The sequence below is a fragment of the Corvus moneduloides genome, chromosome 7, assembly GCF_009650955.1.
Source record: "Corvus moneduloides isolate bCorMon1 chromosome 7, bCorMon1.pri, whole genome shotgun sequence".
NCBI lineage: Eukaryota > Metazoa > Chordata > Aves > Passeriformes > Corvidae > Corvus > Corvus moneduloides.
The window spans coordinates 20,719,089-20,743,297 of NC_045482.1; the positions used below are offsets into that span (position 1 = coordinate 20,719,089).

General features: G+C 36.2%; 1 protein-coding gene and 1 long non-coding RNA gene across 13 annotated transcripts in view; one reads left to right on the forward strand and one right to left on the reverse strand.

The window, feature by feature from the left end:
- The window catches only part of LOC116446566 (sodium channel protein type 2 subunit alpha-like), a 69,632-nt gene extending 61,620 nt beyond the window's left edge, over positions 1–8,012 (forward strand). For 6 of the 7 annotated variants that reach the window (XM_032114631.1, XM_032114634.1, XM_032114632.1 and 3 more), the window contains 4 exons: positions 482–619; positions 3,238–3,342; positions 3,748–4,018; positions 4,390–8,012. In XM_032114631.1, the coding sequence (XP_031970522.1) occupies positions 482–619; positions 3,238–3,342; positions 3,748–4,018; positions 4,390–5,573 (1,698 nt within the window). In that variant the 3' untranslated portion in view covers positions 5,574–8,012. Of the gene's footprint in view, positions 1–481; positions 3,343–3,747; positions 4,019–4,389 lie in introns of those variants that run through there. The other variant, XM_032114636.1, reaches the window with a different exon arrangement.
- LOC116446569 overlaps positions 1–24,209 on the reverse strand; it is a 110,043-nt gene that overhangs the window by 74,508 nt on the left and 11,326 nt on the right. The window lies entirely within an intron of this gene.

Below are 24,209 nucleotides of genomic sequence, written 5' to 3' on the forward strand. Positions count from 1 at the left end.
TGTGTCTTCAAAAATGACCCAAATAGTCAAGAGGCATCACTGCAATAGCTAATCCAGAGCTGCAGACTCTGATGATCTCAAAAACCAAATTTGCTAAATTTTGCCTATTTTTCTTTTAATGTTGATATTTGTTTGCATCTCTCCTCAGTCAGTTCCTGATTTGCATATAGTCTATAGGAACTGAATTGCTTTTGATATTTGATCATTTATGTCAAATTTTGTAGGACCTACAAGAAATGTCAAGTGTCATCAAAGAGAACAGACTGAGAGGGGGAGGAATGGCAGGTCTGTCTATTAGATAGATTTTCAAGTTCAGACATAAGGCAAGTGTAGTGTATGTTCCAGAAGAGTTGGCTTTACCCCCTTGTACCGTTGGGTTTACGCCCTGTCCATCTGAATGCAACTTCTCTTCCTTCTTGGGAATCTTTGATTTGTCTTAACTGTTATTTGTGGTGCTTTACTGTTTTTCTGTGTTACATAGGCAGAGAAACAACCCAAGTATGAAGACAACCTGTACATGTACCTGTACTTTGTTGCCTTTATCGTCTTTGGATCGTTTTTCACCCTAAACTTATTCATTGGTGTCATCATAGATAACTTCAACCAACAAAAAAAGAAGATAAGTACCACGTTTCGTTTTCACAATACTACATTGTCATTGAGCATTTAGCAAATGTATGCAAGGATAAATAAGAGTGTCTGAAATTTCTCATAGTAATAGAAAGAAAAAAAGAAATCAGGTTTTAAGATTTTTGTTTATTCAAAATAATGAAATAACAGTCTTTTCTTTTTAAGGCATTTGAAGTAATTTAAACTTAGGCTGAGTGTCTGAGTGTTCTCCACATCCCTGTACAGCCCAATGATAGGTTGTCCATCAGAAAGTTCTGTCTTTGTTATTCTTATCCTTACAGTGCTGTGACCAAGCTGTGTGAAAGTACAGATGACTTAAACAAATAAAAGTCAGGAAAGAAGAGAATATGCAAAACTATAAATTTCGAAATTGATAAGGAGATAACATTTAGCAGTATTGTGAAGGCCTTCATTACAGAGACTAATACAGACTAGTTGAATACTGAAAATACTGATCTGGATTGTAAGATTAGAGAGGGTTGGGAAACTGTCTTGAGTTAGTGAATTTGCAAGAAAAAGAAAATGGGTGACATTTGAAAATACATAGGTTTTCTTTGAAGCTTTAGCTGTTTCTATTATTTAAATGAACACAGGAACACAGGATTGTGCCAAGAACTCTAGGAATGTTTAAATAGGTGAAAATGCAGACCATGATGGCAAATTAAATTGTACTTGCTATTTAAACCATAAATGGTGGCATCTTCGTCCTTCAAGATATTTGCACCTTCCTTGGAGTAAACTTCAGAGGCATCCAGTACTTAGCAGGAAGGTGGTTCCGTTTCTCATCCTTGGGGAGCAAAGCTAAGGTTATATACATATTATTGGCATTTTTGGCAGTCGACGTGTAACAAGGTGGCCTTACTCAGTAATGAGGTAATTTTAAATTTTATTGAGTTCACTTGGCAGACACTGTCTACTGGAATCATCTTGACTCAGAAGACAGATAAGGGTTCCTGCTAAAAGGCTTTTTCTGGCAGGGCGCTATATACCCCTTGTACATTTGGAGCTGTTTTAAGTCACCAAGAAAGTAAAATGCTGGACATACGATTAGGCTGGGGAAAATTCTATCTACATGGTATTCTTTAGTTTCATGTAGCAAGTTAGCCAGCATTAGTTGTCTGTCTTTTGAATTTATAGGTACACCTGTGTTTGTAGAAATGGACAGATCACACAGTTCATGGCTACCCAGCAGTATTATTCTTGTCTTTGTTCTTTCTTCATATCGCTGACATTGGGGCATGTTGGGATATGAATGGTAAAGGACCTCACGTTGAAATATATTGTCTCTGTGTAGTTAAACTGTGCTTTTCTGTAGTTCCTGTGTGCATCCTACTTTCATTACATTAGTTCCATGAGGAAGGCAATGTTCTACTGTCAATTTCCTAACTAGTCCTTAGGGGTATCTTGCCTTGAGACCTCTATTCTCCCTGTGGACAGCATGCTGAGGCAAGGATGGCTTGTTCACTCATGATAGCCATTACATCAGTGAGACAGTAGGAGAAAATCCCCAAATCAATCCCACTTTCTTTGCGGCGTTTTTTTTAAATTATTTATTTCCCACTGGGTGAAAGCTTTTAACAGTCACAGCGCATGTCCACCGTAATTATCAAATCAACTTCTTGTTTTTCTTCCAAAACTTTTACTCTCCAAGAAGTAAAATTTACTTGAATATTTGATTTATGAGGAGAACTTGTTAAAGATGGTGTCTTTTGACTTCTAACATATAACCATAGCTAAAAGAATCAAACACCTCTTCATTCAGACTTATCATTGCTTTGTCTATAAGATTGACACTACATTTAACAAATTCAGTGAGACAAAGTCACAGAATCACCCCTGACTCTGAAGTTCATTTCCAAATGCCACTGCTTTGATATCATACATACCTGGAATGTAATTACAAAAAAATGCATGAGAGGAAGAAAAACAAGTTACTTGTCTATATAAATTGTATTTCTGGTAAGTGTTTCCATGTGTGTATTATACATACCAGTCTAGATATCCTTTCATTCAGACAAGAAACTCCAGACTAAACCCATGCTTCTGATGATCTTGCTACAATGTAGGGGGATGATGAAGCCTCTTAAACACTGTGGAAGTATTATCATCTGAACTGAGATACTTATACTGAAATGATAAAATGTACATCCTGAGAAGCAAAATCAGTAATTTCTTTCTCCTTGTATGTTTTACCTGAAGGCATATCTCCTCACAGTGTATCTTTGTACCTTTGAAGATTTTTTATTTCTGGTAGATTGATTTGCAATGTGGAGTTTATGATGCTAGATTTATAAGTGTCTATGAAATGTATATTTTACAAGTTGGGGTTTTTTTTGTATTTATTTAACTGAATTAATCAGGTATGTTATTTTTTTTTAATAAGACATAGATAGAAGTTCTGGGGATTTTCTTTGTTCCTTAATTTATTTCATTTTTCCGTCAAGATTCATCAGATATTTTAACAATCTTTGAAATAATTATTGTGTTTTGGTAACAATGTATAAGGATGAATAAGGGGTTCATTAAAACCATGTTCTGTGATGCTGTGAATTAATGGATGTAAAGGCTTGGCTGTAATGAGATTTGGGGTTTCTTTTATTAATTTACCTTGGAGGTCAAGACATTTTCATGACAGAGGAACAAAAGAAATACTACAATGCAATGAAGAAGCTGGGATCCAAGAAACCACAAAAACCTATACCTCGACCAGTGGTAAGAATTGTACTATTCTTATATCATCTGTATTTGGGGAAAAATCACAGTAGTACATTAATTACAATAAAATTTCTCCTTTAACTCTAAAATGGTTTTGGCCTAATTCAAGTTATCCCTTCATTCTGAACTGAAATGTACATGTATCTGTTCTGCAGGAAAAATCTCTCATATTTGTTACGCCTGAGGAAGCAGAGAATCAAAGAATGTGAAGAAGCATAAGCTTGTTGGGTTTTGAGGGGAAAACTTTGAACTGGCATATAAGTTACTGGACAATGGTTTTCTTAGATTTTTCAGCCTTTTGCTTGGTTGTATACTTTGGGAAAGGAAAAATGAAATGGGAGGGAGGAAATGGATGTTCATTGCATACAAATACTATCACCTTTTCTTTTTTTCTCCCCTCAGAACAAATTGCAAGGTCTGGTGTTTGATATTGTAACACGGCAACTATTTGACATCACTGTTATGGTTCTAATCTGTCTTAACATGGTCACAATGATGATAGAAACAGATGACCAGACTGAACTGATGCAAAATATTTTATACTGGATTAACTTGGTCTTTGTTGTCCTTTTCACTTGTGAATGTGTCTTCAAAATATTTTCACTCCGTTATTATTACTTCACCATTGGCTGGAATATTTTTGATTTTGTGGTTGTTATTCTTTCAATAATAGGTAAGAAATTCCTATATTCAAAATGAAACATAGTTATATGTGCATTTAATGCTTTATCTCTGTCAAGTTGTGCAAATTAGAGGGGTTACTTAATTTTAATTTCTCTTGATTATTTAGGAAATTAAGTGCGTCCTGGAGAGTACTAACTTTCTTAATAATTCTATATCAGTTTTAATACTTCTAGGTTTGGGGTTATTTTCTAAAAGTGCTGGGAAAAAATTCTAAAGTTATCTGTAGCAGATAAAATTTACCTCCAGTTATATTTTCCACTAGTTCCACCACTAGAGTTGGGGGGGTTTCTTGTACTTTTTTGTGGAAAATGTAATCTGTGTTAAAAAGTTACTCTCTTAGTTTATTTTTATGTTTCACAGGTATGTTTCTAGCTGAGGTGATTGAAAAGTACTTCGTGTCACCCACTTTGTTCAGAGTCGTGCGACTTGCCAGAATCGGTCGAATCCTGCGCCTCATTAAGGGCGCTAAGGGAATCCGCACTCTGCTTTTTGCTCTGATGATGTCTCTTCCTGCTTTGTTCAACATTGGGCTGCTGCTCTTCCTGGTCATGTTCATCTATGCCATATTTGGCATGTCCAACTTTGCCTATGTCAAGAAGGAAGGTGGGATTGATGACATGTTCAACTTTGAAACGTTTGGCAACAGCATGATCTGCCTGTTTCAGATCACCACGTCTGCGGGCTGGGATGGTTTGCTCGCCCCAATTCTTAACAGTGGGGTGCCAGACTGTGACCCCCATAAAGATCATCCAGGGAGTTCTGTGAAAGGTGACTGTGGCAACCCTTCTGTTGGGATTTTCTTCTTTGTCAGCTACATTATCATATCCTTTCTGGTAGTGGTGAACATGTACATCGCTGTGATTTTGGAGAACTTCAGTGTTGCTACTGAAGAAAGTGCTGAACCCTTGGGCGAGGATGACTTTGAGATGTTCTATGAGGTTTGGGAAAAATATGATCCCGATGCAACACAATTCATAGAATATAGCAAACTGTCTGATTTTGCAGCTTCTCTAGATCCTCCTCTTAATATACCAAAACCAAACACAATTCATCTTATTGCAATGGATCTGCCTGTGGTAAGCGGTGACAGAATTCACTGCCTTGACATCTTGTTTGCTTTCACAAAGCGTGTATTGGGGGAAAGTGGGGAGATGGACAACCTCAGAATACAGATGGAAGATCGGTTTATGGCAGCCAATCCTTCTAAAGTCTCCTATGAACCAATTACAACCACATTGAAACGAAAACAGGAGGAGGTGTCTGCTGTCATCATTCAACGTGCTTACAGACGTCACCTTTTAAGACAGTCAGTAAAGAAGCTTTCATTTATGTACCAGAAAGATGGGGGTGATCCGCTTATCAAAAAAGATATGATTGTTGTTAAGCTAAGTGAAAACTCACCTCCAGAGAAAATGGATATGTCTGTGTCCACCACAGCTCCACCTTCTTATGATAGTGTAACAAAACCAGAAAAAGAAAAATATGAAGATGACAAATCAGAAAAGGAAGACAAAGGAAAAGACAGAAGAGGAAACAAAAAGTAAAAGGCACAGGTTATCCATGATGAATGTTCGCAGGCTTGAAAAGATGATGTTTTTTTCAATAGTACTCTTACTGGAGGATTTTGCCAAAATTATAAGTTTTTACCTGTTTACCCACTGCTGCAGTCTTGGACTGCCTGTCCAAGACAATGGTCCTTCACTAGTAAACTCTTGATCTGTAACAGGGAAAAAAAAACTTGCAGAACAATAGTTTTGATTATCAGCTGTTACTAATTGAGAGGAGACAGAAAATTTCTACTTGGACTATAGGAACCCTTAATGGGTCCTAATAAGCCTGTATTTTTGTGGAATAAGTGTATCCACTGTGTACATTTCATCTCCTGTGTTCCTTGTGTGTCTGTTCTTGTTCATGATCTTATTTGCTTTAATGACATACTGCTTTATTAATTCTGCTGTGCTGAGAGAAAAAATCTAAATACTCTTTATTCAGATAAACATTAAATACTAGATAATACTCTTATGTGCAGAGGAACACAAATGTCAGGAATACATAATTATGGCATCATTTTATGAACATAGTTCTCTTCAAGCCACTTCTAAATGCAAAAAAACCAAGATTCCAGATTATCGCACCTCTGGATCTAGATCAAAGTAGGAGCAAACTATAAAAAAACCAACAGAGTCCAGATAGAGAATTTATCAGTAAATCAAACAAGGGAATAATTGTCACAGAACAGAGATTGGTAGCTTAGTCTTTTAAGTTTAATATATTTATTTTTAATGTCTTTTACTACTTCTTAATTTATTGTACTGTCCATTTCAGGTACAGTGGTTTAAATAAATGATGCTACACAGAGCTCCTGTTCTGAAAATTGTGAAGCTATAAAAAAAATTACTTTTAGAATACATGATATCTCATAATTCCTGAAACATTCCAACAATTCTTTACACAGAAAAGCTACAAATGCCAAATTCTGCCTATGGGAAATTATTATTTTTTTTTTTTTTTAAAGTGGTATGTTTTGACCCTGTAATATTGTGAGTAGCTTCCATTCTTTATTCCAAAGTCTGTTGTTACACTTCTTATTTCTCATGAGTGTATCCCACTTAGGAAAATTATCAAAGCTATGAGTATAAGTTGATAGCAGATTACCTTTGGGTACAAATACTACCTTAATGTATACGTCAGATTTAAATTTCCCTGCTTAGGAAGGATGGATCATGCCAGAAACAAAAAATATGTACTTCAGAGAGGTGATTTTGACACCCCCATGGCACTTTAGTCAGGCTTCCACTGTAACATAACCTTCCGTAGAGAGCTGAGATGACCAAAAAGATGTACTCCAATCAGCTTTGTCCTGCACTGGGGTTTATATGACTTTTTTCACATTCAGGCTGACACTATATATGTAAGTAAAATACCCTCTGTTATTTAATCAGTTGTTTTACACAGTGGTACCTTTTTGAACAAAGAGACAATGACCTAATTACCGTATATGTGTCAAATGTGTACCCTAGCAAGTTAGCTTACAACATTTCAATAGATATTGTAGTATATTCTGTGGTACTCCAAATAATTGGAAGCTCTAACTGATGCATGCTTGCTGCTATTATCCTACAGCTATTAAAGTTTAACATGGGAAGAGATGTGAGTGGTAAAAAGAAAAAAACTGTTTGACAAGACCATCATTCCTCCTACCAGTAAGCAATAGTTTGCTGCTATTAAAGATTTTATTTTGTTTGAGTGTTGTAATCAGCAAATACGCAGTAAGTTATTGGACTATACAGGACAAATAGATGGCTTAAAATATGGGGCTAAAAAAAATTATATGTCTATTCTTTTTATTTTTAAAATAGTTTTATTTTGTAACATTTTATACTTACTATAAGAAATTACACTTATTTTCCTGTTGCTATTAATTTTTATTGCCGTCTGTCTTTGACACTTTATGGTTTGGAAACCCAGGATACAAAATGTAATTGAAAACTTCTGCTAATTACTTTAAACAGCTTTTAATAAGGAATAATTTAAAAACAAATGGACAGTACCATTTTTTTTTTCTGATCCGTAGGTAGGTCTTTTTACGTGAAACAAGATAGAAGGCTTTTTTTTTTTTTTTAGTTAAAATCCTGTCTGTTGATTTTCAGGGTAATCTTAGTCATAGGAACATTGCTTTTTCCCCAGAGATAGTCTCACACTGTCCACTTTGCTTATTGGTACACATTGCAGTCGAAACACTTTAAATATAATTTGTTCCTCAAAAATCTTCCTTCATGAGGATGAATAGTGAACTTGTGCAATGGGCAGTGAAACATTTTGCATTTCTTACAAAAGAACTAGAATATAGTTGGGCTCCTGCTTTTATAGAAATTATTGCCTCATAGTGTACTGATGAACTGCATGCAGGAAGTTGTTTTACCAAAACTAACTAACTACATTGCGAACAACCCAAAAGAATAAAGATAACCTTTTTATGTAAATATTTTAGTCTTCGTCTTTTATTTTATGAAGTTTATAAAGATTAACAAGTAATGGTTGGTAAAATTAGGGGGAGCCACTTCAGCAGTGAGGTGATTTAGACATCTAGATCACGTTGCATCATGACTTAAGATCAGTATCAACTTGTCACCATCTAGATGAAATGAAATGCTGATGTTTTCCTGACCAGAGGAGTTTTTCTAGAATTCAGAAAAAAACCCCATTCAACTATGTGTCTTTTTGTCAAATTTTTGAGTTGCCCAGGAAGAGCTCCAGTGATACTCTTTATTGGGCAAGTCCAATGCAGGATGGCTCCACAGCTGCTCACTGCTCACCCTGGCGTAGGTGACCTGGGATCTGTCGCCAAAATAACTCCATGGGAGCATAACAGAGTTGCTTTAATCCCTTTCCCTCTGAAAAAATCCATGCTTGCCTAGAGAGGGAACAAGAGGTGTTAGAGGTTTTAGTGGCCATGTCGGGCAGCTGATGCCTTTGTAGAGGCTCAGGCCTGGTCCCTGGCAGGTGGTTGCTGCATGCAGGTGGCAGGGTGAGGGACATGGGGTGTGCACTGGACCTGGGCATGGGGTAATTAATGCTTTTTTTTATTTTTTTTGTTCTCATTTCTTTTGTGAAGTGTAGCTGCTGTATAATTGGGCCAATATAGCTAACAGGAAAAAACCCTGAACTAGGCTGTGCTTTGAAGGACAATGGTTTTAGTAGCTAGACCTGATTTGAATTAATATGTTTTTTCAATCCAGAAAGCTAGGGTTTTAATATGTTAGTTACTAACAATAATTAAATATTAATCTAATAATGTAAGTACTTTTGAAAAATATTGGTCATGCTCTTAAATTACTGTTTAAAGAATAAAGTTGAGTCAGTGCTGGTTGAGTGTGTAGTTAACTTAAAAATTCTATGTGGAATAAGCACAAAATATTTGTGATAATTTTTCTACAAATTTGGTAGTGTACAGAAGTATGTAAGGTCATTTATAAAATCATTTTACCCTATAAAATTTCTATTATTTTTGAAGTTATGATTATTGAATCAATAATCTAACTGAAGTCACTCCATTTTTAGTATCTCAAATGCAACATTTTGGTCCTTTACAAAAAATGTAGTATATTTTTGGATTTCAAGTGTATATATTTGAATAAATTTGTAAATTTGTAAATTTATATTTCTTTGAAATGTTTCCAGTATACCTTGAAGGTAAAAAGCTTATGGAAGACACAGTTGACTTGCAGACCTTCTCCTTAACCTGAAGGTATAAAATAAATCCATGTTTTAGTGTGATAGTTGTTTCAGCTAATATTGTGCAAAGCATTAAGCAAAATTCCTAGAACAGTAGGATACTGCACTCTCTTACTGTCCCAGCTCACAGAGAAGGAAGAATTAATAAGAAAAGCTCCCTTAAAATTGCCTCAGAAATGCTTTGTTTACTCTCTCTTACTAACCCAGGAATGTAGGCATATTTTACTTTGTGAAGGTGTCATCAACATCCAGCTCCCCTCTCCACCCTCCAAAAAAGCCCCAACTAAGCCCCAAACCTGTACAGGAACATAAAAGGGGAACATTTCTGGAATTTTTCAAATCCTGGCCTGGCTCAACCTTGTAATAAAACTCTGTTTCACTTCTAAGGACAAGACTTGTCCTGCATCCATCAAACAAAATCACTTGTGAAAATGAAAAAGGGAGAGAGAGCAGGGGGAATAGGTAGGATATTGTTCATTCGCTTGTTTTCATGAAGAGGCCTTAAATAGGTCCTGGGTTTGTCCGTATTTTCCAGCAGGAATTTGTGTTGCTGGGGCCCCGGGCTCGGGGCGGTGGGAGCATCTCCCGGCCGCTGGCGCGGCTGGTCCGGAGCTGCAGCCGGCAGAGGGCACGAACCGGGCGCTGTCGGTGCCACAGGCAGCACCGACAAACACAAACTGCGGGCACAGGCACAGGGGAGAGCCCAGGCTGGCAGAGAATTGACGGATTCTGTGCTTGTTACAACCTGATAATGCGTCAGGTTGTGTAAAGATAGGTTTGTTGTTAATACTTTTTTGTGACTGAATCAGCAGCTGCTTGGATTTCAGTTCTGTGCCCTGTAAGACATGTGGACCTATATCCAGACCTGATACAACGTTGGTTAAGAACTGCCATGCTCATCTGAGCTTACTAAACTACAGCTGAAGGGCTTTGATGCACCGAGGAATTCCTCAAATAGGTTTAGGTTTACTTTTATTAATAGGCATTATTCATCTAATCCCACAGTGCACCCCTGAAACAGCCCCCACCTTCTAAAAGAATCACATATCAAAGTACCTGTGTCGTTTGCATGGCAAACAGTGATGTATATAATGAAATATTATTAAAAACGCAGGGATTTTTTGGACATAGAAAATCCTTATGATAATCGTTCTATAGTATAGATTGAGAAAGGCTTATCTAGCTCAGTAAGGCATTAGGAGAAATAATCTGAAATCTCTGCAGTGTAGGAATATTTAATGGCTCATGAATCTCTGCATTAGCAACATCTTTTTCAGTGGGGGATGGTACTGTTTCTTTCATTCTCTGAGCACAACCAGGTTTTGTCTATGTGATACAGCATGCAGGCTCTGTCACTCAGCATATTTATTTTTCCTTGCTGATCAGTGGGAGCTGTTGCACTGTGGAAAGAGACATATTCTAGTGCTTGCCTTAAAAAAAAAAAAAAAAGACACTGCAGTGTAACCCAAGCAAAGTAAACTGCGGCACATTCTCATCCCTCTGGAGAGGGAAAATTGCATGCTGAAGCACACATGAAGTCTGCTGCAAGAAAAGCTTTTGATGAAAATAAGGAATGACACTTCATAAACAATTTATAACAATCAAACCCTGCAGTTCCAGACATGCTCTGCACTTCCATTTTCTATTGTCTTAAAAGCATGTTACTTTCTCTTTAACAGCAATCTTAATACTAATCTTTGTGGAATGTGACAGCTGATTAAAAAACAGCACAATATATTTTTCAGAAAATATGTATGTGAAATGGAACATAATAAATTGTTTTCATTTCCAAAGTAGTAAGTATCTGTAACAGTCATATTTTAAAATGGTCAGAGAATTACGTGCTGTATTGCTATTTGCAATATTGCTTTATAAAAAAGTCATGCTTGCAGCTACCATAGCAACCCCTGTCATGTGGTACTTCTTGACTGCCAAGCTGTATAGTAGCTTTATGCTCATATTCTGCAGCCATACTTGCATTAATATCTTTATATAGTGATAAGAAGAAATTTTATCTGCATCCACAACATAATGCAAACTGAACTATGCCAGCAGTGGTCTCAAGTTCATGGTCTCAGGCAGGCAAAAAGTTAAAATACTCTCTGCAATAATTAACATTGTGAATACCTTTTCTCTTGTCTTAACTTCTTCATGGCCCTGGTGGCTGTCAAATGTGGTCTTACAATGATTCCTGCAGCATTGCTGCAAATACTAGTATATTTATTTATGTAGATGGAAAGCAGCTGCTCATGCTCTAACTGTATAACGTTGGAAATTGGATGTGATTTATGTGATACTGAATAGGTGGGCAGATAAATGCAGGGTCCTGATAGCCTCTGTCTGGAATTGCATGTACATCCAAGAAAAAAATTTCAGAGTGATGCTAAAGAGCACTGCTTTACCACTCTTGCTTTCTCATTTATTTGAAAAGCAGTTACTTGAAATTTCATTTATCTATGTTTCATTAATCTTTTACAATTTTGTTATTTTTTATAATACTAGAAGAACAAAGAAAGGAAAATGTTTTGAATAGACAGTAATCAATGATATATGAAGACAACATAATACAATGTTGACGTGATTTTCTACTTGTACTTCAGGATTAAAACCTTTTTTTCACAGTTGAATTCTACTACATATAAGGAGAGCATCCAACAGGAAATTTCAAAAGGTACATAGAAGTAGTAACAGGAAAAGAAATTACAGTGCTGATATTACTGACAGGTTACTAATAGGAAGTCTTTTGTAGAAGTTAATTGGAAGTTGATGAACTCTGAAAATAAAAGATTTTGCCACAGAGCATGGAGTAAGAAAAATCTGCAGCAGAGTACAATTAGAAATTATTGTCTTACACATGGAACTGTTTTATTTTTGTGATCAGAGAGAAAACTTCATACTAAAACCTATGATCAAAAAATACATATTTGTTAATATACAAACCGCATCTATGTCTGTGTACTCTATTTATTCATATCTATTACCACATAAATGTCTTTAGAAATTTTAGAGTTTAAAAATTCTCTAATTTTTTTTAAGAAAAACAGAGAAAAGGTGAAATAGGAAGGCAGGTGGGTTCAACTTTTCTGTATTGCTTGGTACCTACTCACATTCCAGCTTCCCTTTTCCTGTTCCACTATCAATCCCTTTGCATGAGATGAAGGTTTCACATGACAATTCAGACTGATGTGGTGGAATGCACTCTTTTTAAAAATCCCTTATGAAGTAAAACAAAATGCCTTTTCCTCTCTGAAGGACAGAAAAAGGTTGAGTTTGCAGGTCTCCCTAGAACTGTCAGTTATATAGTGTCCAAAAACCACTTGCTCAATTATTGGCTTTTTAAAAGTTCTGTGGTGTTGAGTCAAAGGAACTGCATTTGAAAGGTTTCCTCAGTGTTTCCTCAGTATTTATTCATACATATGACATAGAATTAAACATTGCATTCTTCAGAGCTGCATATTTAGTCTACAATCTCTTTTGCCTCTGGTCTTATGGAAGTATATTTGTGGAAGTCTAAAGGAAGAGAATGTAAGTAGGTAGGTAAGAGCCTACACCTATTCCTCTACACATAGGTTCTTTTCTGACTTTAAGGTAACCAGTAGAGTATAATTGCATCTCCTTTCGTTTTCCTTCCTGTTCTGTTCCCAGTCTGGAAGAGAGAAGAGTTGCCTTTCAAGCAGGAAGACCACAAATCAATTTATTGTTGCAGATGGTTCAAATAGTGGAGCTGAAGAGTAACTGGATCAGCTGCATCAGTTTTTTCACGTATGACAGCACCAGCAAATGATGGTAGGTAACCTCATTAGCAAATAGACTTCAGCAGCAATTAGAATAAATGTTAAAGAGGGAAGAGAGAAGACAATTGCTGTTTAAAAACAAAAATTAGAGACAAGGTCTTTTAGGGTTTATAGGTAATTTTATTCCACATAAAATTACAACTTTGTGTATGAATTCTTTAAAGGGCAGATGCAGAATACTCAGACCTCCCTCGTGGGGATAAAGGACATTCAGAAGTGATTTTAAATAATGTTGAAACATGGCAAAAATACCGCCTTAAAATGTCCCATTTAACTGCAAGCAGAGGCAGATAAAAGTTGATACTCAGAGACTGATAAACAACTTACTTCCTCCTTTTGCTTATCTTTTTCATATAGAGAACTTGGTTCTGTCTCTTTGAGACTTGTCCCATCTGATGAAAGTAATATGGACTTTTGTAAAGTATCTGGTCTGTTCATAACCTTGTGAGAGTTTCTTTTGGTGTGACTGCATTTTCTTAACAGTTTAGACTATAGTTAAATGTCAGGACAATTTCAGCTATGAACTTCCCTAGCTCTTTAAAATTTTTTTCATGGTGCCTAAGGGCTTTTCTGAAATTTTGCTAATCTATAACTAATCTGGCACAATGCAATCTAAACTTCCACTAAATTTCTAGTCTTTCTGAGCACAACTGGGATGCTGGTCTGAAAAACCTTCCTTGAATATTACTGGCTGCTGGCCATTCTGACAGTGAAAAAAAACATTAATGCCAGAAAGCCACCAGAGGTGGTACCAAGATAATCCAAGGTTTATCTTATTCCCAGGGTGAGAGATTGACCAATAAATTGCTTTCTGATTCTTCCCAGCCTGTTGATTGCACATGCACTGGATAAGTCATGGTAGTTACCAAGAAGGAAGAAAGTTCTTTCAGCACACCACAAACAACTGCCCAGCATCTTAATGCTTCAATAAGTCTGTAAAAGCACAACAGTCAACAGGTCCCTTCTCCACCTCCACGCTGCAGTGAGAGTTTTGAGTGCATAACTGCCAGTGTCTGTTGTGGATGAGGCAGGGTTTCTCCATCCCATTTTTCTGCTCTGTTTACCGGGCTGTGAGATGAGGGAAATAAGTGAAGGTATGGAAAGGAGGAGAACCAACTCAGTTCAGAAAGCTGGGCAGAGGGGGGATAAAGACAGAGGAACAAAATGAAGCCGGGCAGTAACTTCTGTTCCAGACTGTCAAAGGTTGAATTAGCTTAACTGGTTTAATTTAGTATTAGGAAAAATTATGTCAGAAAATTGTGAGTCCACTGAAAATATGAACTTGATATCAATGAGGATTCTTTAGCGTAAGAGGTATTGAGCAATTGCACAGCTACCTTTGTATTTATAAAACCTGTAGGGTTGAGAATTTCTGCCTGTTTCTGATCAGTTTATATATTATATAATAATAATATAATAATATAATAATATAATATAATATATATATATTACTGCAGATTTGTCTGAAGTCATGCAGATCTATTACTGTCAGCTACACTAACGTGTTATGAGGAATTGTTGCAATTACAGACAGTTGGTGTATTTCAGTTAACATTACATATCCTTACCCTTTCCTAATCTTAGTTGTAGCAGAGGAGTTAGGTCAGGTCATTGGTTTTTATTGATGCTGTCCCCTGATACTTCTAGAAACTAGAATTGTTTGGGACTTTGAAAGAACTTTTAAAAACACAGGTACATTTATATTCCAATATAACTGAAGAATACTCCAAGTGGCTCAGAAATTTTTTTTTTAGGATACATTGACAATTTAGCAGTTCCTTCCCAACTCATCTGTGAAAGGCATTGCAGAAAAGCAACGTCAAAGTGTTTAGGAAAAGAATTTATTAGAGTGCTGTTAGGTACTTTCAATGTTCAGGGTTTATGTAAGAGATATATTAACACAGCTGCTGGACAGTGCATGGGCACAGGGAAGTTAGGGTCAAATCTTACCAATAAAGTGAATTTTCCTGATCTTGAGTGACTTAGAAAAAAAATGCCATTCTTTACATATTATTAAGGCAAAATTATTTTCTTATTTTGTAGACTTACATCAAATTATTTACCAGCATTCCAGTTTCCTTCCCTAAAATATATTGCATCAATCTTGACTCTCCTGATTCAGTGTGAATATAGTAATACTGACAGCCATAATGTTTATAAACCTAGTTATCATACAATCATGATTTAATTTAAGTAGGTATATTTTATATCTCTCTGGCTTTCTCTTTCCCTCCTTAGCATTCTTGACATCTCTGGTGAGCAAGGTCTGGTGCTGGTGACTCACTGTGATTTTTGTTTCAGTAGCACTTCTGACAGCTGACATCTCTGAAAGTGGCTTATCATTACTAATTGTCAAGTGAAAGGTCTAAATTAGGCCATGGTTTCACAAACATATTTAACTGCCATAAGGTGGCAATGTAAGTGAAAGAAGTAGTCCTTTCCCCCCAGTTAGAACAACCATTTATACTTCCCTGCAGCAGACTGGATTGGGGAACTAAAAACAGCAAGAACAGAAAAAGTTTATCCTTAACCTAGATAATTTTTCCATTCAATTCACTCTACTTCAAGTACTATGGTGTGTGGCTACAGATTTTCTGATTCAGTTGTCTCTACCATAGTTTCTAAGTTACGAAATAATGCTATTAAAAAAACACCCTAACAACAAAGAAACAAAACAAATGAACAAACAAAAAAGCCAACACCAAAACCCAGGAAAAAACACCACAAAGCCCCACAAAACCCAACAAATAAAAATGAAAGAAGACATTTACAGAAACTCAGAAACTCAACACCATTGTATTAGAACTTTAATTATGACTACTGAAAAACTTGTCTGTGTACACCTAATATTTCAAGTTTCAGTTTATTTATAAATTTTTGTTCTGCTAAGTAGATTTTTTAAAAAGCACCATTGTCTGGTATTGTATTCCTTTAAGCTGTGTCAGTAGTTTCGATGAGTCACCTCACAGCTAATCTTATGTTCTTCTCCAAGTTTAATCACAATAATTAAAATATACTCAAGAGCAGCTTTTACTTACATTTTTGGCTGATATGAAAATGTACCTTGGCAGAGGCAAAGTGAGATGGCAGCAAGATGGGTGTGTTAAGGCAGAAGCAGTGATCTGGGGAGGGAGGAGGAGAACCCAATATTGCAGTTTGGCAACTACCATAGACAAGAGATACAATAACTTTGGTATGTGGGAATTGTCTAAAATCTGGGATAAGCAGTAAGACGACATCCATTCAGTGAATTTACTTTCACTTTAAAGTTGACCTTCACCTTTTGGTTGTATGTCCCTGTATTATTTATTCCGCGAAGATCTGTGAATTTTTAGACTCGTAAAAAAATTAAAAATTGTTAGGTTGGGTTGCTTTCTGTATTTTGAGCGTGCATAATAAATGATTAGTGAAGAAAGCATAGAATCTGGGGATTAGTATAATTTCCTCTTCGGGATTTGCATAACTTGAAAGTGCATCATGTGTAACTGCCTTTGCCATAGCCATGTTTTCCAAGGATCACAAGAGATTTTTTTAAGTAATGTTTATTAAATTAAAGATAAATCTTTGAATTCCAGAGATCTTTTTATGAAGCAAGTGACTCCATGACTTTTTTTACAAAATAGGCTTTGTACATGTTTATTATCATGCAGTTAATTTTTTTTTCTATTTCTACACTAATTTTTCTTAAGGTATTCAGAGTCAAAAATAGGGACTTTTATCTCTTTAATTATTTCTTTATTTCTGACAGGATGTGTTATAATAATAATAGGAATATTAAGACATAATCTCCATGAGGTAGGTTTTTTTTCATTCTACTATCCTGCCACCCCACCTCTAATGGCTTTTTATCACTTTTGGCTGCCTCAGTTTATCAACCTGAGTCATGCCATAAGGAAGCAAACTCTACCTAAGCTGAATGGAAGGATTCCCAGATGGTGATTTTTTTAAGTCATCGTGATATTGTTATTTCACATTTGTGAACAAGATTGAAAAATTCTCCCTGTCTCAAGCCCCTTCTCAATCATTACATTTCAGAAATGCAGCTTCTAGCAGCACTATACCTTTTGATAAAGAACATACATAAATTTGCTTCTTTGAATACCCATTTTTTTCTGATATGTAAGCCATGCATTTGAAAATAAGTGATTAACCTAATTCATACATATGTAATATAATTATACATGCCTTAGTAATAGAAAAAATTATATTTTCTTAGCTTTAAAGGATTTAATCAGAACAGGACTCCCCTACAAATGAATAGAATGATCCTTCTTCATTTTTGGGCTCTCCGCCAAGATTCCTGAGTATGGCAAAAAAATTAGACTGAAGACTTTAAAATTAGATCTCACCTGTCTCTTCACAAATGCTAATAACGTGGAAGAACTAACTCACTTGGATTCTGGGCTCAGTAAATGTACCAAGATTTTGGGGGCTAAAATGTAGATACTGGGTTGATTCTGCAGCATGCTTGCTGAGCAGGGTGTTAGATTTTGGAAGCAGGCTGCCAGCATGCTCTGCAGCAGTTTGCAGGTGTAAGGACAGCAACCTCTAGCAGTTTGTGCTTTCAGAAATCCACTGATATTGTTGATGCCTTTAAGATCATCTCTTTAAGAGCATATTTAAGAGAATATTGAGAAATTCAATAAATTTCTGCTTCCTTAGAGGCTTATGGAATAAATCAGTGCTATGAAGTAGGTATAAACTGGCTAAAATGTCTTCTTCACTACACAGACTTAGGGAAGTGTGTATGTTACTGCAGGAAATAGTAACAAACCTGCTAGTGCTAGTTCTTAGATATGTAAGAACAGATACTGATAGTGACTCTTAAGCCTTTGTGGGTTCTGTTCAAAGTGCAGAATGTAAACTAATCGAATAATGACTTCGATAATTAAAAAGAAAGAAAAATAAAAAGCCAGTAGTATTCACAGTCACAATATTTTTGGGATTAAATGGGAGAAAAAAAGACCCAGAATAGTGCCTGTGAATTTATTATTTCAAGGCGAATGGTAGACATGTGCTTATTAGTTGTGTTTTGCTGATTTTTTTTTCAGGGCAAAATTGAAAGACTGATTGCATGTGCCATGCAAAGCAATGCTAGTGCATGGTAACTTGAGGAATAGCCAGGAATGGTGGCAAAAAGCTGCAGGCGGGTGGCTCCTACAGTGGGTAATTGAGCGAAGTGTGAAGTTATTCGCCTGTAAACAAAGCAGCCAGCCATCACTTTGAGCCGTGTTTTACTGGTAATTAAAAACCTACACAGTAAATCAGCTGGAGAGGTGTACATTTACACCTGTGGGGAGGGAGGCATCAGGTTCAGAGAGCCTGAGACTTCTGTGTCATAAAAACAGGCTGATTCCAGTAGGTTCATCTATGGGGAAGGATGTGGAGGTGGTGGCAAGGAGAGCAACACCTAAAAAGCCAAGTGCCATCATTTGGTGACATAGCTAGACCTAAGTGCGTTTGTGTGATTCTGTGCCTGAACCCATCACACTCAGAGTACACAGACACGTGGGAATAGGTCTGCAGGAATTCATTTTGGTCAGATTGATGTTATTTACCTTCCTCAGTGCAAAAACAGATGGATACTGCTACAGAATGCTACACTACTATTCCCATTTTTTCCATTATTTGCTTAATGAGAAAGACAGTGGTTTGATCTTGGTGGCTGTAATAGAGATAAGCCTGATTTGCTTCTGCTTTACTAATTAAAGAGCAACTGATGTGAAGGTGAACCCTTTGTTCTGTGGAATGAGGTAGACACAGGGAAATAATTTCAGATTTTTTTTTTTTTTTTTTTTACTTCTGCATAGAATTGAAGAAGTTCCTTCTATCTCCCGACTCTGCCATCCAAAGAATTACCGGTAAGTACAATATTGAATGAAGTATTCTACTTTGTTCAGGTTTTCTCTTAAAAGATTTTCACACTTTTAATTTTATTATGGAGGTATTTTAAAAGGGAAGTTCGGAGAGGATGATTAGGTATTACCTAAGCATTCTATGTACTGTCAGTTATACTATGCCTATATTCCTCATAATTTCAGAAAATGCAAGACATGTTAAATGAAATAAAAATTATAGGGCTAAAATGCAAACAAGTTACTTTTAACTCACTTACTATGGCACGTAGAGTTCTGGTAAACAGCATTTCCTCTAATACTATTTGTAATAGCTCTTGGTGTATCTAAGAAAACATTTATTTCCTGAATTAATGTTAATTCCAATTTAAAAAAAGGATGCTACTTCATTCTGCTGATTGAAAATGAGATACACCCCCTGTTGTAGCTTTAGAACATGACAGCAGCAGTTTAAATCGCTCTAGGACTTTAGTGATTGTGAGCAGTTACCAATCGATGGTCATTCAGCAGCCTATGCGAAATGAATTAGTAAATTTTTGGAGCAGCATAAACAAGCTTGCAATGCTGTGCTGCCTATTCTCTACATCAATAGACAGGTCAATTCTCCAGAGATGTCAGTCTGGCACCTCTCACAAGTTTTGCGTTTACTTACAATTCATTATTAATTGTTAAGTGCTTACAGCACACTTGATATTGTAAGAAGTACAAAGATACAGTCCCTGCCTGGAGGAGCTTACTTTAGAAGATAAGCAGAACCCACTCAGTCTTTTCCTATACAACAAATACAGTTTTCATTGTGTTTTGTTCCAATTCTCTGAAACTCGGAGAATATGGGCTTCAAGGCAGGTTACACAACATTTCTTTACTGACTTTCATATTACCCAGTTCAGAGTGAAAGAACTGTCAAAGCATGCCTAGCTATATGCAGTGTGACAGATTTCACTGTTAGGAACAATTGGTCCCAACTGCTCTTATTTCTTGTTTAAGGTTTCAAACCACTTTTGAAAGCTATCAAATTTCACATGAATCTCCTCAGAAGGAGAAAGAATGGATTCCTGGATGGGAAGACAAGCCAGAACTGATGCATAGTGAATAGCATGAGAAGCATAATATTACTTGGAAGGATCTCTGTCATGTCTGTGCCCCCTTTTTCCATAAGGCAGAAAGTTTTATGATTTTCACGGGAGGGTAGGGAGAGGGAGGGGGGAGAATAGGGAATTAATAGGTTAGGCAAATGTGGTATTCTCTTGAAGAAAAAAAAAACCAAAACCACTACCCTGCATTTATAAATAGAATGTGTATGATTTTATTTCTATGATTTCTTCTCATATAAGAATGAGTAAATGACACATTTGGGTTTTTTATGTCAATGGCTATACTTGTACCATCTCATTCATTCCACGATGTCAAGCATAGTCACCAATTTTTGGAAGGCTTCATAAATACTAACAAAGCACTAAATGTTAAGATTTGGGTGAATGAGGGAAAATTTGTGACCAAAAATAAATGATAAAATGGAAGAAAAAATGGACCAGAGCAAGTGAATGACCTGAAGCATTTAGAGAAAAAGAGAGAGAGAAAAATATTCTGAAAAAATACAAATAGAAAAGAAGTGTGATCACATCATGACAAACAAAGCACCTCTGCAATAGTTTTTGAGTAGTGTATGTTTTGCTTCTACTAGTGTGGTCTATGAATGAGTCAGTTGCTTTGATAGGACAGCAGATTATGATGAGAAAAAAGAAAGGGTGATTGGAAGCTGTCACTCTGCGGGCTCCGAGCTGGAGGGCATTTGAGGTACCAGGTCACAACAAGTGAGCTGGAAGATTCCTGGCTTGGCTGCCTACAGATCCCACTGAAGCTGACCTGTGAGTCGGTGCCTGGAGCTTGTCAGGACTACAGAAGTGCAGGCTGCAGAAAAGGGAACTGTCTTCTGAGAGGGATGGTAGGTGTTAAGAGCTGCTCAGCTTCTTGCTGATCAGTATGTAGGAACTCGGAGATCTTGAGATAATATTTTTAGCAAAACAGGTACTCCATGTATGCTGTTCTAAATATTTTCCCTTCAGTGAAATCAAAACTGTCTAGTCATGATCCTCTCGTTGAATTCACAAATGGAAGACATACAGATGCCAAGTTCAGAAGAAACTGGGTAAGCTCAGCTCAGAAGAATTAACACACAGTTACTCAGCTCACTATAATGTCACTTTTCACTTCAGGATACCAGGTACTCCTTGTTGACATTACAGCCCTTTCTGTTACTTTCAGACCCTTTTACCGAGATACTCAAGTCTATGTATCAGTGATCTATTATAAAGAGACTAAAAGCATCACAAATATTGACTTACACTTTGCAATAAGTGCGGTCCAAGGGGATCTTGGCAAATTTACATTTGTTTTAAGGAATAGGCGAGGAGGAATACCAAGCTGATCCAAGTGTAGCTTCTTTCAAAATGTGTCTTGTGAAGGGTGATCAACTGAAAACAAAACCAGGTTGAACTCAGAAAGTACATTAGAATAGGCCACAGAAGCAAATAGGAGGTCTGGGATCGATATTTCAGACACTCTTCAGTGAATTTAAGCAAAACTAGCTTAAATACTGAATACTCAAGACAACATCAATGTAATTATCAAAAAATAGATAATTGAAAGTATTCTCTGTGTTTGAAGCTCTTGACTGTGTAGTCAGTTCTAAAATTAAGCATTCTGAACACCATCTGAGCAACATAAATTGTAAGTGAGGGGAATGAATCTTACTTTAGTTGTAACCATTTAGACAGAGCACTGAAAGGCAATCAACATCTACAGAGTGCTGGAAAAAAAGAGTTTTGGATTCTTTAAAAGGTGGTAATTTGTAAAATTAAGCCTAGGCTTTGTTCCAACACACAAGTATTTTTTTTTTAATTCCACTTTATTTTTACATTGAAATGGTTGGGGAAGAACACTTTAGGCATGGTGATCCATCAACCCAACTACTTCATATTTGCTGATTGAGATTTTTCAGTAACAGGCTAAGATCTTCTCAAATTTACTTTGCTTTACACTTCAAGTTACTGAAATATATAGTGCTTGAATCTTTTTGAAAACAGAAATGTAGATGCCGAGCATATTTGAAAGATGAAGAGGTTCTTACGGCAAACAACATAGCATGCACATATGCTTTCCTCTAGAGACCTTCCTAAACATAAGCTCCCACACATGCCTTTATAGCAGCTATAAAAAGGTCTGTGTTTCTCATCAGTTCTTATGTCTCATGATAAAAAGAGTTCCCGCTGACAGCATATTTCCTATTCTGTGTTATCTGGATTTGGCTTAGACAGGATTTTATCTCCAAATCATTTGGTACAGGCAAGGAAACACCAAGAGGTGAGGTCATAGAGATAGAAATACTTCCTATGGTATTTGCTATAGATCCTATGCTACAGCATCTGCCGGGAAATCCGACTTTGTAATCATGAACTGTAACATGTAAGCATAGAGTGACAGAGGAATACCTATCTACCTGTGTGTGCCTGTCATATGAAAAAAAAAAAGGTTTTGCAAAAGCTTATTATTTGATAATTCCTTGTTAAATGGAATGATTTGCTCAGTTTGGAATGTCTGCTCCCAGGCATAGTAAGTTCCCAGCTATACTGGTTGAAAGAATTGATAATGTAATCAGGTAGGCATACTCCAGTCACTTTCATTACTGAAAATCATTCTGCTCTTTCCTGACAAATTGTAAAAAAAAAATAAATAATGTAAAAATTATGCCTGTGATGGCTTCAGACTTCAGCCTGCAAATGCAATCCAGAAAGCTAAATGTAACAGTAACAGTAGGCAGCTTCTGAGAGGTGCACACTGGAGTACTTCAGGAGGCAGTAAACACTTCAACAGCAAAACTTTCAAGACAGATGAAAAGAGAGACACAACACCACAAAACCCCCCATATACAGTTTTAGGCAATGTTTTTAAATATTTATTATTATAAAACAAAAAGAAAACATACTATTCTACAAAAAAAAAAAAAAAAAAAGGCAATCTTTAAGTAACAAACTCGGGAATTTTAATTTACCAAAACCAGTACAATTTTAAGGCCTAAAAGTTAACATTTTTTGCTATATGACATATTGCATTTTAGCCAGCTACTTATTCTGTTTCTCAAAAAAAGAGATTTATTTGGGGGAATATGGGTTTTTTTGCTACTGGTGGTAAAACTGGCTTGATATTGCTTTAGACTAAAGGTGTTATCGTCCTTCTAAAGATTATTATCTTGTTTTCTTTCAAAAATTTAATAATTTATTCTGTACTTTGCTTGCAGGATTTTGGTTGAAAATTATCTAAAACAACTTTGGTAATTATTTTTCTAGTGATTACTATAAGCTTAAGGTCCTTTGGGAGAATGTCAAATTATATGTCTATAATTACTTCGACTTCCTCCAGTTTCCGTTCAATAAAAAATTAAGATCAATAGCTCTTGGCCCACAATAACTATGCAGAGCTCCTTGTCTCTGCAGGCAAGAAAATCCAACCTATATAAACGATGAATTCTCATCCCCACAAAATCCTGCATTAAGTTGTCCGTTATTCGCCATTCATCCACAGATTGTGTGAATCCTCTTTCTCTAATAATTATATATTTATATCAGATGGACTGCAAAGATATTTGGAAATAGGAGAAATCTATTCCCAGGAGCAGGCTTAAGGAACCTTGGAAATGTTCCATAAGCTTAATACATTCTAATGGCTATTCCTAGCCAAGAGAACTGGTGATTTTAAGACTTCAGGCCTCTGTTGAATATGAAATATGCAAAGCACCCAGATGGGCACTTGAACTAAGGTAAACATTACTGAGGTATTTTAAGCCATTAGAGGAACTGTGCTTTGTAGTGTGATGCCATCTATGTAAGAAGATCATCTTTTCTACAGTTCTGAGTGGCTTTAGTGGGACTTTGGGCATTTTTGTGGCACCCCCCGGTCATTTGTTTGACTAGGGGAAGTTAAAAGACTACAACTCACTGCCCTTTTGCACCTGCTGGGATGCACTAAAACCCACTTCATTTATAATTCAGTTTCGTTGCCAAATTTCACCATCCATGGCTTATGTTGGCAATATCCAAAATATTTAATTACCATGTGCTTGTAATACATCCAGAACAATATCTTTGCATATTTTTTTTTCTTAGATTGGAAAAGAACTCTTCTGTTCAAAAATTATTTTTTATGAAAATATAAAATGTTGAAGCATTAACAAAATAGCAACACAAATGCAACCAGGAGAGTAGAGAATCATTGAACACCAAATTATCAAGAGTCATGT